This window comes from Numida meleagris, chromosome 4 (genome assembly GCF_002078875.1).
Source record: "Numida meleagris isolate 19003 breed g44 Domestic line chromosome 4, NumMel1.0, whole genome shotgun sequence".
Lineage (NCBI taxonomy): Eukaryota > Metazoa > Chordata > Aves > Galliformes > Numididae > Numida > Numida meleagris.
In genome coordinates this window covers 15,865,933-15,885,338 of record NC_034412.1, presented here as the reverse complement: position 1 = coordinate 15,885,338, position 19,406 = coordinate 15,865,933, and the positions used below count along the sequence as shown (strand labels likewise).

The following is a 19,406-nucleotide window of genomic DNA, read 5'->3' as shown; positions in this document are numbered from 1 at the left end:
CTGATTTCTGCTAACAATCTCCTTGCTGGCACAGTTCAGTCCAGAGGCTCTTGATGGCACCTTTATTCATGGAGAATCGACAGTATCGCGTTATAGACCTTGGTAAGTAGCAAAGCTAAGAATTAAGTTTCAAATCTTCTAATTTTTTGCCTCATTCTCTTTCATGAAGCATCTTAAGCTCAGTGAGAAAATTCAGGTAAACAGTGAATTTTAGACCAAGCAAGTTTCACTCTAAAATTGGTAAGCTGAATTGTTCCAGATCAGTATGATTTCCATTCCTGGGTTTTATATGTAATGTTCTCAGAAACAGTGTTCTCTGAATATACTTTTGTCATGGCTCACCTTTAGTGGCTTTGCTCCTTCTTCATCAGAGCTTTTAAATTCAATGCACACTGTTATATTCCGTGCCTGAAAAACAGGAATGTATTAAAGCTCAGATGAGAACTGGGATAGCCATAAAAATTCAGGCCAGCAACAAGGGGTGAAATTGGCTCTTTTCAAAATCTAGGAAAAACATGTGAATTTGAAATGCCTTCCTGTCTTCCTTCCAGTGCTATCGCTAGAAATAATTTTTCGAAGAAGAACGGGCAAAACAGAATTGAGGCCTCAAATCAACTGCAGAGAAGAAGATTATAAAGTGATCAGCATACAAATGCAAGCAGTACTCAAGTTTCAGTTAAAAAAACAAAGCAAAATAATTTTTTCCAGATTCATTGCATCTGCACACATTATTTCATTAAAATATGTATCTTCTGAAGATTGTGAAAAAGCTATTACCACATTCTCTTTCCATGAATCAGTGACAAAACTAATCCATGAATTACTGATAAAACTTAAAATTAATCCACAGATTTATTTCATTAAAATTGTAACATTTTATGACTGCAGAAGTAAAAAAATATCAGTGATTTGCATTCACCCTTTTCCTCTCGTTTCTGATAAGTACTCCTTCATTCCAATAACAGAGCTCACATAATACATACCTACTTGATATTGGCCTGAATTGGTCATCACATACTGTACCTTATTGAAATGTTTTTGGCTATCGTACTTGAGGTGTTTTGGATATATATATATTTGGTTCTTGTAAACTCTGTAAGGTCGAGAATATTTTGTTGATTCCTCTACAAACTCCTCAACTTCCACAGTAGGTTGATGTTCCTTTATGTCATTAAATGGCTTGACTGGGATGAAAGATGAAGTTACACAATCTTCAAAAGAACAGACAAAAAAAACATTCTTCATCATAAGCAATATTGAGATGCAGTGGGTCAAATTTCACTGTAACTTGCATTCACATAAATCCAGAATTACAATACATCAATCTTAAATGCTTTATCTCACTGAAGTTAAGCAGTGTAGCACTGAAAAACTTTTGACATTCACAGTATTTGAAGGTGTTTGATGGCATACCAGTACCATTGGTATACTGACAGTTTCAGTGAAATAAGCGATGTATAGCTGATGCTGTTTCTAATTAATTTTACAGTCCAATATCTCATTTAATCGTCTCTGTCATCTAATAACATCGTAAACAAAATGAAGAAACAAGCAGCACAGTACTAGATTAAATACACGGTGTAATTGGGATGACTGAAATCCAATTAAGAAACAGAAGATGAAAATAAAAACTGTCACCCAGACAACAGGGAGAGATTACAAATACTCTGTATACCTGTACCATTAAATCAGTGAGACATGCAATCTCAGCATGGAAAACATGAGGACTATTTGCTCAAAAGCACCTGGGAAGGTTTGGGTCATCAACTTAGAGGTGTCCTGAATGATTTTTGGGAAAAGCAATTTGAAGGTTCTGTGTAAGAATTCTTTCCTTAAACCCAACAGCGACCCACCGGAAAAGCCCACCGATTTGTGGGGAGGAAGCTGAAAGAAGCGGGTGATCTCTCGCATATATATTCTAAATTTTACTTTCTTCAAATCCAACATGAGGAAATTGCCAGTTTCAGGATAGCACAGGCCTTCTGCAGCACAAGCAGGCAGGGGGAGAAGCAGCTCTGTGCCGGCCATACAGGCTGCTTTCGGTTTGTTTTGCTTCAAAGAGACATGGAAAACTTTCTTCCCAGCCTGCTGCCCACTGAAACACACAAGTCTGATTCACTTCTACATGCCGTCAACAGACACTTCGGATTTAAACTGGAAAAATCCATGAAAACTTTTGTCTTCCCCAATTCAAAATTAGCAGCATTAAAATGGAACTGCTAAATTAAATCACTTGCATTTGTCAAACAGAAGGGACCACTGATGGCTGCGAAGAACCCTTAGGAAGGTTTATTCTCTCCAGTCCCAGCAACAGGGCCCATGAGGTGATCAAACCAATTGCTCCACTGGCCAGGGAAGACTCTCAGGGTTGCATATGAACTTCAGAGTGCTTGCTCTCCTGCTATGAAGGTTCCCAGTACTTGGAGTCTGCTCACTGGTCTTGGCCTACAAAGCTAAGATCAAAGCCTAAACAACTTTCTGTTTGGGGAAATCTCAGGCAACTTATATTTAAAGAAAAGGATGTGTTATATCTTAGATTTTAGCTAATGGCCCCTCACATTTGATTTACAAGCATTCTGACTGTGTCTATTTTGGCCATTAGCCTTGCCTCTCATTAAAGAAAGCCAGAGCTGACACAAGGATGAGCTGGCAGCTCTAAGGCCTCTCTGCAGGGGTCTTGCTGTGTGCTCAGCACACTGTTTCTGGTAGCCCAAGAAAAATTCACATGGAAATTGAAATAGTGTTCAACTGCAAACAAAAATGGTTGTAAGCAATATAAGAAGCAAGAAGCTTTTCAATAGCAGTAGCTCAGATGCACTCTAGAGGCTTTTATTGCTCTCTTCAGAAGAAGCAGAACAACAACAGGAAGCCATCTGGAAAAATCAAGCCTTATGGAGTCTGTTGTGAAGGTCTGGTCTGGATACGTATTTCACAGATGCATATGCAGAGGCAACAGCCCAGTTTGTTTGCAGTCGCATTGCTCCTGGCTGCAAGGCCGCCAACTACCATCCATGATTGTCCTCTGAGTCCCCGTTCTGGGTTTTAAAGTACATTTTAGTGAGGGGAAGCAGGGGACACGGTTGCTGCCCTCCTACCAGTTTCAGAGTTTGGACAACAGGCAGCATAGGTGTTTTCTTTCTTTCCCTTTGCTAAAGCTAGACAAATTTGGCCTTTTTCCCCCTCTTACGCAGCAGAAAAAGCAATACTTTTCTACCAGCTTAAACCAGACATTTCCTGATATATCCCTGTCTCTAACTCTTGTTGTAGCTATCGCAAATAACATCTTACCAAAACAAAGATCTGCCGCAGTTGTCTAATGCAAATTGATGCTAATGTGAAGCAGAGCAGTGTCCATCCCCAGAGACACAATTGTACCGGCAGCTTTTTTACAAGATCTGTGGCCAGCTTCCTTTGCTTTGGCTCTTCTTGACAAAAAAGGGATTTTAGGACTAAGCAAGACCTTTATTTTCAGTGGGAAGGAGGTGTTAGAACAGAACTGGATACAGCTGGTACAGGGGCTTCCTTCAGAACTGACTGAAGTCAAGTCTTCACCAAGATTTTAATGAATCCTACAGCATGTAACTTTTCTCTTACAGTTCTAAAGATTTTTTTATAGCCTTACTCAGCGTAAGACAAATTCTCCCTGCGCCAAAGAAATGTGTAAGCTATTACTGTTCAAGCAAGGGAATTTTCACTGACTTTCCACGTGTACTGGACACCTCACTAGCATGTACCTTTAAAAGCAGACCTTCACTTGGCCACAGTCAACTGAGCCAGGTAGTAATGAAAGGTGCAAGCTGCTTTGGAACATTTTGCCTACTTCATTAGTTTTTATTATTATTATTCCAAATAGAAAAATCTCTTTTTAAATGTTAGTCAAACTATTTTTTAATCTAATACCATGTGAAGATGGTTTAAAATGTGTGAACATCACATATTTTAATATGCACACACATAGCATAATATGACCACACAGAACATTTTATCTACATCCCAATCTCATCTCTATCTTGACATTGAGCAGTTGCTGTGCTTGTTCTGAACTAAATAACAGGGGCCATAAATGTAATGATATCTGAACAATAGTGACTGTTAAATTTAATTCAGAGGAACTGAGATGGTCCTGAGCTTTGTGCAATGGTGGGTCACAGAAATGTGTCCCTTGAAACAAAAAACAAAAAAAAAAGGATTAAATCAGAAGCATCTGTACTAGCAGTTGCACTTCGCCAGAGCTGCCTCTGAATAAAGTCCTCCATCTCATCTGCATTCTTGAAACCTGCTGGTAATCACATCACATATGTGCTGATTCACAGAGGATACATGCATCACAGGCAACATTGACAGTGCCAGGCTTTTAACATCCAGCTTAACAAAAGCCCAGTCAGTTCTTTGGCTTAAATTCTCCAAAAAGTGAACCCTGCACTTCCCATCGCAGATGGAGACAGCAGGTTATGTTCTCTATCACTAAAACATATTTGTGCAGGTGCAGGAGGAAAAGAAGAATGGTGTAATTAAATGAAAATAAAAGAACAACAAAAAAAATCAGGAACATTCCCTTCCCAAAAAAGTGCATACATTTTTCTACACAGTGATGGACAGCTCTACCAGAACTGTCTCATCACCACAATTAAGGACAGAAAGCCTATGACAACGTCCTATTTAATTATAATATTTAATCATGAAGTGGAATCATACTTGGATGCTCCAAAGGAACACAGTCAACTGCAATCTCCAAACTGCCAGGTATGGTCTGTATTTTGCTAATCTTCTCTGCTCTGCAATTACAGAAATGAGAACATTTTAGAAAATTAGAACAAGGGACATAAGACCCAACACAGGAATTAAACCTCAGTGAAAAATAGACCTTGATATAAATATGTAGTAAACACCTCTAAAATAAACCTCTTGGTGGCCAGACTCAGAAGAAATTACAACAGGAGGGAAGAAATATTTTTTCTTTCTTGGCTTCAATCCTTCTCTATGCCTACTCATTGAAAGCAGTCACAGCTTATGGAAGAGGAAGAAACTGATGAACTAACAATTATCTTTATGAGAACTTACCCACCTTTTCTTTCTACAGTTTGAAACAAATGTTCTTTAAAAATAATTCTGTGACCACTGAGAAATGAAGAGCTTGTAGAATCATGGCTTCTGAAAAGTGCTAAGCTGAAAAGGGACCAAGATGTATTCCTTGTGCCTAAGCAACTTATACATGCCAAAACCGTGTTACTGATTTCCTTTTTATCTAGATGCTTCAGACAGACAAAAAGAGCAGTGACAACTCTTATTCAAATATCAAGAATGTCAACAAAGTTTACTGATTAGTAACAGTAAAGTAATTCAAGAGATTAAGGGAGTGATCCAATTCCTGTAGTAGATATTCAGTCTTTCTGTGATCTCACATAAATGGAATAGGAAAAACTAACTACATTAATCACTTTCTATGTGCATTTGGAGTACAAGTCACAGGAAGAAATTCAAGCTTCAATTCTCACGTCACTCATCTAGTCTTTGCTGTAGAATTATCCTGATCTACACCTATGTGGAAGAATACCCGGCCACACTGCTATTCATTAATTTACACACTGTCAGGCACTTGGAGAAGCTTTTTCTTTCAATATTGTCTCTGCATTTTGTCACGGAGACTCAAACAAACCAAACCAGGAACAGAAAGACTATTAAAGAACACTCTTTCACACTTCCATGTGTGTTGTTTGATTTTGTCTTAAGATACTGTACTGTTCCCTTGTTGGTTACTTTACCTGCATCTCCTCTGATGGAAGGACGGAAGCTAATTTAAGGAATTACTACCTTTAGGTTATAGTAACATTTATTAATGTGCCAAATGACTTTCCAGGAAAACTAGAAAACCTAAAGCAGTCTTTGGCAGATACTGGACTAATGTGAAAAACATTAAACTAATATGGCTACTTTGGCAAACTTTGCTAAACTATGAAAAAAACCTGTGAAAAATATTTTGCACAGCTTTATAAAGCTTTTATACCTTCTCAAATAGAATTAAAAATGTTCCTTACCTTCTGTATTCTGCTATTAGCTTAATCAAATCTTCCATGGAAATCTTATTACTTTCTTGCCTGAATAAAGGTGAGAATCGTGAGTCTCTGTCAACATTTCCCTGATTATCTTTGAACACTGGTCTATAAAGAAAGAAAAAAAACATGTTTACAAACACTCCTTCATATCAATCTGAATGTTTGAAATTGTCATGCCATCTTTTAATAAGGATATGACCCGAACTCTTTCACAAATTCAAGAACTTTCTGCAGAACTTCAAACAAGAAAGCTCTTCAGAGGTGTACCTCTGCAGGAGCACAGACAGTTCCAGTTTATTTGCATGCACGGTCCCAGTCCTGCAAAGACTTAAGAATCTTACACTATGCAAATAGTCCCCACTCACCTCAGGTGTAGTGTGATTGTTGACAGCTCAGAGTTCCTGCATTTCAGTGCTAGAACAGGCCATCATCATCCAGCTCAGCATCCACCCATTTTTCCCCTCTTTATTTTTGGTGTACAGAACTTTACTGGTGCCCACTTCCCACTCCACCCTCCATCGATCATTTTAATAACAGAAATTACAGCAAGACATCAAATCGCAACCATTAGATCTCATCACATAAAGGAGCCTAGGCTTTTGCAAAACCAGGGTAGAGACCTCTACAGAGTTTTCTTATGCAGTAAATCTGTTCCGTGTCTTCCAGAAGCAAGACACCAACTCACTGTGCCTTAACTTTCCTTCATAAAACAAGCCTGTGGAACACTGACTAAATTTTCATTAACCAGCTACTAAGTGCCAAGTGAAATGGAAAGAAAGGACATGGTTTATAACTGGGAACAATAAGTATCAGCTGTTGTGCTCACAGGAAAACATGTTCAGATATTTCCATTCCTGCTCGTCGACACTTGCAGGATTTAATTAAGACATTGCAGTGCCCTTTGTACAGCCCCAAGGGTCACACACATTGGCTGGACTGGATAATGTAACAGCTATCCAAATTAATGAACTTTGGATTCAACAGTTGTACGCTAAAACATTGCTTAACAAAAGTAAAATGTTCTTGACACTAAGTGCTGTTCTGTGAATCATTTGGCCAATCTTTCTTCTTTAATTTACTTCTCTGTTTCACTGCCAGCGAGAAGAGTAATTGATGCCAGCACAAATCGCTGCCAGATGCAAAATAATGGAGAAACCTTTGGAAGACGATCCCAAGGATGAGTACAAACGCACCCTGTCTTAAATTAATTAACTGAGAGAAACACTACTATTTCATTTCTTTGTAACTGTAAACAATAATAGGCCCTCTTCTATCACATTTTTGCCTTCAAGAATAACAAGGAACAAGGTCCACACCAACATGCAGCATCAGATATTTTAAGTTATTAGGGAGAAACCAGACCCAACTTCTGGCAGTCATCAGCTATTTTACAGATCCTATTGAACCATCGATGGAAAAAAAAAAAAAAAGAAAAACGATGAGATTTAATAACTATTACAGTATTGGTGACATTATGACAAGCTCAGCATTGCTTCCTTCTTCTCCAGACTAACAGAGAGGACTAAAACATTCAGGAAGGATTTTGGCTGTGCCACAGGGCTCTGCATTGGTGTTGCTGAACAAACCTAGCCTCTGCGGGATCTTGTGAAGAATTACTATCCTGGCTACCTGTTGCTCAGCACACTGGGGTACGGAGGTACTTAGTAAACAGGGCTGGGGGTGCTCATAGTGCAGAAAGAGCCAGGTCTGCATTGGAAATATCTCACTCCAAGAGCTCTTGCCACTACAGGTGCAATTCAGACATCCACTGAAAGCAAGCTAACTCTCACAAACAGCCACACTTTCTGCATTTAGGTCACAGATTATTTACTGCTAGTCAAACTGTATGGGCATCTCCATGCTCTCCGCTCTCTAAAGTTGAAGAATTGTCACAGTATCAAGTATTATGTGTTTTACACCTGCCATTAAAATAACTGCACTCTCTTGTTCCGCTGGATCCTTTCAGATCCTGGGCACAGATGAGCACCTTATCACAGTGAACATACTAAAGGCATTTTAGAATGACAAGTGACAAGTCAAGGAAAAGCAAATGTAGTAACAGGCTTCAACAGCCCATAAGTCCAACAGTTATCTAATATATAAATAATTCCTTACTACCTGCTACTTATTTATTAGGCAGATCTTAATACAAGAAATATCACAGAACCAAAATCCTAAAGAGATTGAGAAGAGCTTAATGAATTGTCAGATTTCACTACAGAAAATGAGATACTTTTCCAGTATTTTAAATGTTTCAATTATTCTACTGTTCTAATATAATCAGCTGATAGTCCACAACTACAAATTGTCAAACACAGAAAACCTACACCAGGTTTGTAATTTCAAACTGAAACATACTTTTAAGTAGAACTTGATTTTGACATATTGCAATTCTAACATGAAAAGCATACCTGTCAGAGCATATAGGCACCAGATCACACCAGTGCCAGCAAGAAATCAGGGAGGAACCCTGAGTCATCCTTTTGAACAATGCTAACCAACTGGATGCCACATAAGATAATTAGAGTTTCAGTCATGTGTACAGTACCCAACCGTCAGATTTCAGCTTGCTAAACATATACATAAAAATCATATTGTGGTCATCTGCAACTGCTTTAAGGGGGAAATTTTCCACAGAAAAACAGGAGTGATGCTAATGCCAGAATGAAATAACTGGAAAACACATTTCCAAATGCAGGGTTTTGCTATTTATCACAGTCAGATCTTTTTTTCCCCCCTGTAATATGATAGTCTCCTGTGGAAACTTTTATTTTCAAACTGTGAAAATAGAAATAGATTTTACAAAGCCAAATTATACTTTGCTTTTACCAAAGAGTGTTCTGAGTAATGTTAACACTTAAATAGATGTAAATGAGGGCAGAATTTGACCCATTGATCTAAATAAATTCCTTGTGCAACTCCACTGATGCCAACAAGTTCATACACGTGGTTTATTTGGACAACAATCTTTACAATATGCTATCTCACTCCATAAATGATTAATAATGAAAAGGTTTAAGAGCTGATAAACACATCTGAGTGTATTCTTCTGTAATTAATCCTACAGATGGAAGGAAAGCTCCTTAATGTTATGGGCACTGGAGCACTGAATTAGGATAACATCCAAAACTACTGCGTGCTGGAACTGAAGAATGTCCACAAATTCCAGGTACATCCTCTGCTCACGTGCAGGCCATCTGCATAATGCACACACAGTAACTGGCTGCAAAATGTTGAGCTCGCTGTGCATCTGCTAACACAAACATGTGTTTCTATTTTTATGTGGGAAATCACAGCCAGAATATTGGTTAAATAAACATATTTAGGAATGATTTGATGCTCTCCTATGGAAGGTAAAAAATATAGCACAATGTGAAGGTCTTTTCAGTCTTATTTCTTGAGGAAAACAACAGACTTACAGAGGAAAGCTGAGGAAGGCTCAGGCTCCTGAATATCCAATCCCTACTGTACTGAGGCACGCACACACACAAGTAATGACTGAGTTACAGGACATAAAACTGAAGGTACAGCCACCAACAACAGTCAGCCAGGACAGAGCTAACAAAAAGCCTCAAGCCAACCTGACACCCAGCCTGCACCTCTTGCCACCATACCATCCATTACATGCTAAAAGTAGCCCATCAATAAAAAAAGAGACACCCATCAATATCATTTTGATGAATGGCCCCTTGGCTACACAGACCTACTAAATATTAACGAACATCCTTGAGCTTGCTGTAACAGATCAGAGCACATTATCTGCCCTTCTCCTGACCATGCACATACTTTTCCTTTTCCAACTGGATACTGAGAAAAAATTAGGTCAATGAAAAATAAATGATTCCTCAAACGGCCATATCTTTGTGTTTGCTCCTTTGCCATCCAAGCACCATATGCTAAAAACATAAGCTTTCACCTACATGCTGAAGGACAAACCGTGAGATTCTGGTGCCCCGTACTTCCACAACAGAAGAACACAGCCACAGAGCTATCCCTAATGGTCATGGGCAGCAGCACCACATGACATCTTCACCTCATGCTTTTTTCTTCTTCCCTTCTACAGCTTCAGGCAGCTCTCCAGCAGGCCTGCCATGTCAGTAAAGGAGGATTGCTTGTGCTTGCTGATGGACAGCTTTCTTTATTAAAGAGGATTTAAAATATTGTATTTCCTGCTCCATGCGTGGCAGAAAGACAGAGCTGTCAGAGTGACACACAGAGTGTCTTGGTCAGAGAGATCTTTTACCACGGGGCTACAGCAAGCTGAGGAAAGGACAGAAGATTGAGAAGGAACAGAGAGGAGGACAGGAATTACTGAAAGGATAATGAAAAGAAGGAAGCCACATCTGTTTTGGGGATTTGGCAGAAAGGGATCAAGAGGGATGGGAAAAAAAACTCATGGATGACACCAGTGGGTAGCACAGAACAGACCATACAATGACCCATGGGAAAGGAGAACAGAGAGGAAGATCAAAAATCAAATATTACTACTGCACTGATCTGCAGTAATACCCAACTGACCTTCCAAATAAGAATGTAACAGGTCTCTATCACCTAGTAGTCACTAAAACTCCCAGAGTACCTAAAGCACTCTCATGACCACAGCCTAAGGCACTGCACTGGGGTCACCATAACTCCAGGTTCCTGGTCATCTTTTCCTGAAATGTGACAGGCAGAACTTCGGACTGTTGCACCTGCATTTTAGGTGGCCGTTACATCCTTGTCTCTGACAGTAACTACCACTGTGGGAAATGACTGTAAAAACTGTGACTTTAAAAGCCTTTTGGTAATTTCTAGCATCAAATCACTGGTGGAGCTCACTATAAATAGATATTCTGTCAATTACCTCTGTTACTTTCTGGCAGCTTCACTACTTGGCCACTACTGTGACTCTGGGCAGTCTGGTCTAGTGGCTGGCAACCCTGCACACAGCAGTGGGGTTGAAACTAGATGATCATTATGGTCCTTTTCAACCCAGGCCATTCTATTATTCTATTATTCTATTATTCTATGATACTTACCAAAATAAAAGATTCCAACACAGTGGCATTTAATGAGAAAGTAACCAATGCTCATCTGTGTGAAAAATGAACTAATAGAGCTGCAGGATCTTCTGAGGTCCTGCACCACACAGAAAGCTTTGCTTAGTTTTAGGCAGAACAAGTAGAAAACAATAAGAGGATACAAATCCAAGAGCAGAATAATCTACCAGATATCACCACAAATTACAAAAAGAATTAATACATACCTCACCGACCAAGCAAATGGCATACGGTATTTTCCCAGCTTGCTACAGAATTGTTTATTGGATTTTAACACTTTCTGTGCACACTATAAAACAAAACAAAAAAAGAAAAACAACTATGAATTGTGTCACCAGTATGCCAGTAATACCTCCCACACAGGATATCCAAGTATTCCTTTGCTGAAGGGGCTGTAGCGGCCCCAAAATAGTTGGACCTGATACTGCCCATGACAGAAGGTTCTGGGACGGACAGGAGAGGCATCGTGCAACTGCCAACAAATCAAACCTCTTCAGCATCCTTTAAGTCAGAACTACAGCAGTTAAATTATTATTCCAGTTCACTTTAATATATCTAAGGCAAACGCTCTGTCTGTTCTCAGAGAGACACAGGTAGGCACCTACCCCAGTTATGAGTGTATACAAAGTGTAATAGTTCATAATTCATAAGATTACTGAAACAGAATTTCACTTTGCTAGGACATAACTAGCTTAAGAATGCACCATGCATGGATTCACACGCTGCAGCCAAAATTGCATTTTTTTCATTTTGTGTAACTGGGTGAAAACATTTATCAGATTGTAGTTGGTCACCATGTAATAATTTTATCTTAACAAAATTAATGGAGTTTGGGCATTTGCTTTCTTAGGAGTGGGCTTCAGGTGAGCTTGTCCCATTCAGCAGCCACAGACCGGTGAGATTTGCAAGCAGAATTCGCAATGTCTTCCGCTTCCAATAGGCTGAAGCTGACAAAGAAGGAACTTGTTCCTGTTACATTACCTTATAAGAATCAGGATTCTTAATGTAAGGTTCAGCACTGCTGGCAATGTTTCCTGTGAGCACCTTCTCTATTTTTGCTACTAATACGATCTCCGAATGCGGGTTACTTATGGAGAAAAGAGCCTGAGAATAGAAAAGAGAACAGTAAAAAGGTATATGGCAATACTGATGAAATGAAATATTGCCAGTGCTCTTTGCTTATGGAAATGTCATCAAACCAAATTCAGAAAACGTTACAGAGGATCTCTCTCTATGCATTCAAGACAGCCAGATGGAAACTAAAACCTTCATACTAGCTCTGCAGTAAGATTCTGCTATCAGCACCTTGCAAAGATACTAACTCAAGTGAAGAAACATATGACCATGCTGGAATCACCTAACCTAACCATTGCTCTGGGACAACACTAGCCTAAATCAGCCACACCTCATGGGAACGGCACTGAGAAGAAATGTAACATAAGGCAGGTGGGGGAACAGAAACAGCAAGAACATGGGAGTACTTTGAGATTAACGTAGCGCTTAGATGAGGCTTTAAGTTCAATTTTGTTTGGCTGGTTTGGGAAACATCAGTGAATGAACCCAAAGAATTCAGAAAACGTGTTCGGTCTCTCTAAATGACAGACATTAATTTTTGAATTGTGAATGAATTGTAAATATCATGCAGCTGTATCCAAGTACCATGGATACACATTGTTAAAAAAAAGCATTTTACTGAAAAAAGAACCACTGGTAGTAGAGAAATTCTCCAATGAAAATTAATATTACTGAACTAAAATTAGTCATGAGAGTCACTAAGTCCCATAAGCCACACATGGAATACCTGTTTTGGGTACTTCAGCCATTCTTCTGGGAACCCCCTGACCTGTGGTTCTTCCATTTCATCTGAGTTTATATTTTCAACAGTGCCATTTTCTAATGAAAATGGAGAACCTGAAATCATCTGTCTGACGAGAGCATGGTTCAAATCCACATGAAAATCAGCAGACATCTTCCTTCCATCCCTGACATCATACAGTGCCACACTCACAAAGAAAGGCTCCACCTGGAGAAAACATCAGAAACGAGACAATGCAGTAACTGAGTGAAAGAGAGAAAGTAAAATCTTTTATTAGGCCCATAGAGCTAGAAAAAAGAAAGTAAATGACTGTTTACAAATTATGAGATTCACTGAAAACACATGTTCACTCAGCAACAAAGATTCCAATATTTACGGGCTTTTAAAGGTAGCTCATTGACACTGGGCCAGAACTGCCATTGGCAGCTGACACAGAAACTTGCAGAAAGAGTACAGAATTATCTCTGTCACAGATAATGATTAGAGTAAGTTAACAGACCTCAGAGAAATGCTACAGAATTATTTTAATGCAAATTCGCACTCATTATAAAAGAATGGATAGTGAGAGTGGGCCTTCCAGGGATCATCAGAAATGTGACCAGAAATGATGACAAATGTAATGAGATGAAAAATGTTTACTGGTTGAAATACAAATGCGTGGGTGTATTATTCAGTAGGAAACACATGTTCTATTTTGCTAGGAAACTGAGAACATACAAACAGCTCTAACAGTACCCACTTGTTCTATCCCATAGTGCCAGGGAATTAAATCCTATGACTGTAAGTAACCTCTAAAGAGCCTTCACTGTTCTGATGAAACACATCAGTCAGGATAAGAAAGACGAACTCATGATGACAAGTTCTGTCTGGAAATCAGAATCTTAAAACTCAGGAGATAAGGGCAGTGTATCAGCAGGTACAATATTCTATGCTTTTGCAGCCTCTGTAATGAACAAGTGCATGCCCTTGGTTCAGTTATCATGACTTCCCTTAAACAGCTATTCCAGTCTGCCAAAAAAGTATTGATCACATTATGCTGAATATGCACTCACTGTAGAGGTCATCTTCATATGAAAATACACAAACAAAATAAAAATCGATGTCTCATGGAATGTATGAAAGTTGAGTTGCCAGAACACTCATTTCTTAAAACCTTCCCTGCTTCTGAGGAGAATTAACCTAAAGCTACGGACCGATAACTACAACTTCCCTTTCCCTGCACTTTTTTTTCCTTAAAGTAAATATAAGCAAAATTTTCTGCTTTGTCTTTTTTTTTTTTCCTTTTAATCTTGACTTTTCTTCCAGATAAAGCATCTAGTCCTTTCTATTTTGCCTTCTCATCTGTAATTTAATCTCTCTGGTCCTCAATCTCTCTGAGAAAAACAACCAAAAATCCAATTACCCACCAGCAACTGATATTCAGTTGCTTCCTTACATAGGTCTTGCAGTTTAAACTTGTTTTTACGGCAACTGTTAAGGATCGCCAAGGGTCTTAACGTTTTCAATTCCCCATTCAACTGTAGCTAAAAGTTTGCAATCTAAATCAGCTTCAAAATGCTGAAAGGTTCCCCAGCTTCATTACTCGTTTCAAAGGGATGGGCTGAGGGGGAGTTTACCAAATGTAATAAGTGCAGAGGAAGTCTTTTCCGAAGGGGGAGAAAAGCAAAAAGCACACAGGGAAATAAGCAAAGCTTACATTAGTTGAAGGATCATTTTCATTTTCAGTAACGCAGGCCTGGAGATTCAAACTGAGGGATTTGCAAGTTATCAGGATCTGCTTTGCAGGTTTTTCTTCAAACGGCTTGATCACTGAGTTTGTCCCTGGAAACTCCTTTTTCTGAGGATTCACTGACTGAAATAAGTTAGGTGATTAGTTGTATATGGAAAAGGCATGATAATCCAAAACTAAGCAAGCTTTTTAGAGGTGTTTACTGTCACTGAATTACCTGAAAACCATGCAAAATCACTGCTGATATCTTCATATTACCATCGTAAATAAAAGTTATTCATGATATATAGATTAGGAAATTAAGTAAAAAAATAAAATTGCCGGAGGACATACACAATGTCAGAAGCAGAATTAGGGATCCAAACTAGGTTTCCAGTTGTTTTAGAACAGAACCTTGAGGCTTCTCCCGCTTACTTACCATTTCTAAAACCTTAGATTTCAGATTATAGCACCATATGTTTAGATCTCATTTCAGACCTTTCCCCTTCTTTTCATTCACTTACATACTACCTCAGTATTTCAGCTTGTTTAATGTTTGTCATAACATTGCTGGGATTGATTTGACCACAGGCTTTTCAACTAAAATTCAGTTTCTTGTTAAGTCACCAACAAACGTTCATTTAGCAGAAACAGAAATGTTGTTTGAATCATGAAGTCTAATACTAAATAAGCAAGCTGAGTATAAGAAGAAAAGCAATCTGCCCTTCCTACATTTCCAGCTAAACTCCTTTCACATACATAACTTTTATACCTCTAATTGTACCTCCCACTGCTTTTTATACCCATTCACATTTTGTAGTCAAATTCAGTGCACCGAATAACAATAAAAAACGGTTATTGTTACATTCCTAGTCCAAGAAAAGGATCTGTTCCTGTAACGTTTTCAGTCTGCTTTACTGACTCAAAGCTTAGCTACACTAGACAACAAGACCTCCAGAGGTCCTACCCAACTGCAACGACATTGTGATCAGATAAGGGCAGTCTATACACAAACCTCTGCAGAGCAGAGACAGTTTCCCCGCGAACACTCATTCTGAAGCTGAAAAGAAACACCATTTCCATTCTACGTTTCTTTGCAGTCCTGCACACATAAGTGAGATGACCACAGGGCAGAACTCTCAGTTGCTTGCTTAACTCCCAGCCGCATAGGTAGCTTAGCTAAGCCTGTTAGCTCAGCATCTGTATTTAAAAACTTACTTGAACTTGAAAAGGTAATTTCACTTACTGCTATATCAGGATCCAAGGAGAAAAGATTTAGTCGCTCTGTATTTCGAGAAGCTTTCACTGTTTCTTCTGTTTCTGTGATGTACTGTAGTGACAGACAATAAATTAGTTTTCTGCACAAGAACAGAAACCCGTAGTTGTTAAACCTTGAAATGAACGATCAGTGTGTCACTTATAATAACAGTCTTAATTTCTGCAGCAGGTATTCCAAAGTGCTTTCAAACATTCTTTGGAGGTTACATCTTTGTGAAGAAGGATTTTCAGCCCACAATATACTTCAAAGGAACCCAAAAGAAGACCAGTTAAGTAACTCAAGCTCATATATGTTACTAAAGAGTTCATTGTGTAAGATGTTAAAATAGTGGCTCACCACACTGAAAACGCTTTAAGGATTCACAATCCAAGGGAAAAACAGCCCCCCACAGAACCACTTTTGTTGTAGGGAACGCAGAGAGGAGAGTGGGAAAGTGCTGTCCTGCCTTTCAGACAGGCAGAATTCCACAGACTGCAGAACATCCACAACTGTCAGGACTGCTCTCCTCACCCATCTCTCTGTCCCTGGTTTAGCCAGATTGGGAGATATACAGATGAGGGACAGGCCCAGGTTACTGCTGCAGCCAGGCATATAGAGCAAGGGGTAAGAAGAAGAATTTACCATATAAAGGGCAATACAAGCACAGTACAACTTGCAGACCATCTATTTTAGCCTTGCAGGCCACCATTAAAGACAGCATTTGCTTTAACTAAACTATTTGCAGTAAAGAAAGCATCTGTCTACAGAGAAAATGATCAGATACCATTGTTGTCCTCCCACATGAACACAATAATGATTTATCTTTTGTTTTTGTAATTGTGTGAGCATTTCATAAATACGAATACGACCTAAAGAAAAATGTAAACCAAATTCTGTCCTCATTTTCATATACAGCTTTTGGTTTAAATCTGTAGGAATAACATTCTCAGGCAGCATTTTGCTGCATATATGTACAAGTAGATAGTATCTATAGAGGCTCCCTGACAGAAGATTACAAACATCATACATTCGCTTAGGAAAAGCAGTGATGATATACTTCCACAAGAAGTATTGTAGCTTCTCCACAAGAAGTTTTGTAGCACCTTCGACAATTATCACCTTCGCATGATGTAGTTTGAGAGATCTAGAAGACAAAATGTCTCCCCCGGTACTTCATGCATCTTTCAATGAAATTAGTGAAGGCGATGAGCAGTTTGCAGCTCGTTTCCTTTATGTGCTGCAAGCCATATAGGAAATCTTGTCTCTCTAAGGGCCAAAGTCTGTTGAAATGCAGGTTAAAAAAAGTAACTATTTCATAAATAACTGCAGGGATTAGATCCTTACTGACTTCACAGGTATAAATGAAACCACTCTAGCAAGCATCTACTTTCTTTACGTCCAGTGGAGTTTTGTTCATTTATACAAAGCCATCAAATTCTAAGAAATAAAATTTATCATGGCTCTAACACATAAAATGGGGTGTATGCTATTTTTAAACCTTTCACAACAGTAATGATCATCTGTTGGCAGGCATTTTGACCTAGGCAGCACTTTCCACTCAGTTTGTAAGGACAAACATAACAGCCATTACTTTTGTGAAGTCTGGGTGCAAGGTGTTCTCTGAAGAATCAGTCTCTTCTTGAAAGCAATCATAATTCACTGAAGCTTCTGCAGGGTCTTGAAAAGGGGAAATAAATAAATAAATATGTCAGTGTTTTTGTTATGCTTGCTCTTACAGTGGGTTTTAAAAATCAATCCTCATCCTACTCCTTTTTTCCCCCCTCTTTGTATCTGTCTCTCAAATGGAAGAGATACTGATGTGACCTCTGTTCACCCCAGCCTCATCTCCCAGCGGTGTTTACTGTAACAGAGTCTGTCTATATTCATGTCCACAACAAAAACATCTTCCTTAGCTCTCTCAGTTCCTCCCAAGGCAACACTGAAAATTTACGCCAACTCGAAGATTTTGGACTCCCAGAAACAGGAGTTTTCAGTGTAGGCAGTGAGGCAGACAGGACACTATCTGCTCTTTGGGAAGAAAGTCTGGACTCCAAAAGCTGCAAATCTATGTATCCAGAGAACAGCACTATACAGCAAATCTTTTATTTGGCTATTGCTTTCAGTCCAATGTGAAATAAGTCATTACAGACATTTAGGGCTCTTCTGCCAAGAAAGAATCACGCCTTTTGACAAGTTAACAAGCAATAGGAATGTGATATGAAGTTATCATGGTTTTTACCCCTAAAAACTGTTTTCTGTTAACCTTATGTCTTTGATGCTTTATGCACATTTTTCTTCCTGTTACTTAATACTCTAATGAGTGGGATTTTCAACAGTACTTCGCTGATTCTGAAGTGCAAGTCCCTTGTGCCTCCAAAACCATGAAAACACCTTTGGCTATGTGAAGAGCTTTCCAACCCTCCAAAATCAGAATTTATTATAAACACTAGGTTAAAGTCTTCAGTTAGCGCTGAACTTCCTCAAGATTCAGATGCATGTGGGTTCAAAGCTTTGATTTAGTTCACAATATAAGAGGTTCAAATTTTTATTAAGGTTTCAAGTGTTTTCAGTTACAGAGTTTTAACATGGATTTATTACGTGAAATGATGAGTTACTGTCTCATGAAGAGTGCAGTATAACCAAGCATCTAATTCTTTCTTCCACAGAGAAAGCACATTAATATGCAAACTCACAAAAGCAAGAAATGAAAAGTCAATAAGCTTCCAGGGAAAGAGCAATACACCAGCAGCTGGTGGTTTTTTTTTTTTAAATCATTAGCTCCAGATGTTTAAAGAAAAACAAAATGCTGGAAAAAGAATCTTTTCCCAAGAGCAAACTCTTTAAAACTTCCTTGAGACTCAAGACAGTAAAACACAATGTACCAGCAAGATCATTGACGGGGCGAACTACTCTTGAAAAAGAGCTGCGTAAGCAAAGCAGAGCCATGTTGTTCCTGCTGACTTTAAAGGGAGCAGCTTTACCTCTCTCTCACAGCCTTTTGAAAATGATCTGTGGGTAGTTAGCTGACATTGTTCAGGGCTTGCCAAAAGGCTGGAGCTGCTCGGTCAGAAATCAATAGATACAGAATCCATTACAGACTCAGGCAGTTAAAGCAATTCGACATTGGTAGCTGAAGGCTTTTTTTTTTTTTTTTTTGCATACGATTTAAAAAAACAATACAAGATTATTCACTCTTACCAAGTTTCAGATCGGTGAGGTCTGCGCTTTTCCTTTCCGGAATGGTCCCCTCTGGATTTATTTGCAGGATTTTGTTGAGAGTGAAAATCCAGTCATCCATATCCTGTTCATTTTCAGCTGCCAGCACAAAGTATGTGAGGTCATTCATTTTCAGCTCAAAGGCATGTTTCCTAAGTCTGTTATTCTGTTGGAACAAAAGGAAAAGAAAAAATAAACACCAGAACCAACTATAAAAAGGTACCAAAAAAGCATCCATAAGATGCTATGTAGCCATTCCTTACAGTTAAATTTCAAACAAAATTAACTGACTTCAAAGAAAATTCATTTTCTGTTT

At 38.8% G+C, this 19,406-nt stretch overlaps 1 protein-coding gene across 9 annotated transcripts in view; it reads right to left on the bottom strand.

The window, feature by feature from the left end:
* The window catches only part of DOCK10 (dedicator of cytokinesis 10), a 216,482-nt gene that overhangs the window by 49,108 nt on the left and 147,968 nt on the right, over positions 1 to 19,406 (bottom strand). For all 9 annotated transcript variants that reach the window (XM_021394712.1, XM_021394708.1, XM_021394709.1 and 6 more), the window contains exons 8-18: positions 19,073 to 19,256; positions 17,466 to 17,551; positions 15,863 to 15,946; positions 14,605 to 14,760; positions 12,894 to 13,115; positions 12,074 to 12,196; positions 11,299 to 11,381; positions 6,036 to 6,158; positions 4,696 to 4,775; positions 1,024 to 1,211; positions 343 to 408 (exon numbers count right to left, since the gene is read on the bottom strand). In XM_021394712.1, the coding sequence (XP_021250387.1) occupies positions 343 to 408; positions 1,024 to 1,211; positions 4,696 to 4,775; positions 6,036 to 6,158; positions 11,299 to 11,381; positions 12,074 to 12,196; positions 12,894 to 13,115; positions 14,605 to 14,760; positions 15,863 to 15,946; positions 17,466 to 17,551; positions 19,073 to 19,256 (1,395 nt within the window). The remainder of the gene's footprint in view (positions 1 to 342; positions 409 to 1,023; positions 1,212 to 4,695; positions 4,776 to 6,035; positions 6,159 to 11,298; positions 11,382 to 12,073; positions 12,197 to 12,893; positions 13,116 to 14,604; positions 14,761 to 15,862; positions 15,947 to 17,465; positions 17,552 to 19,072; positions 19,257 to 19,406) is intronic.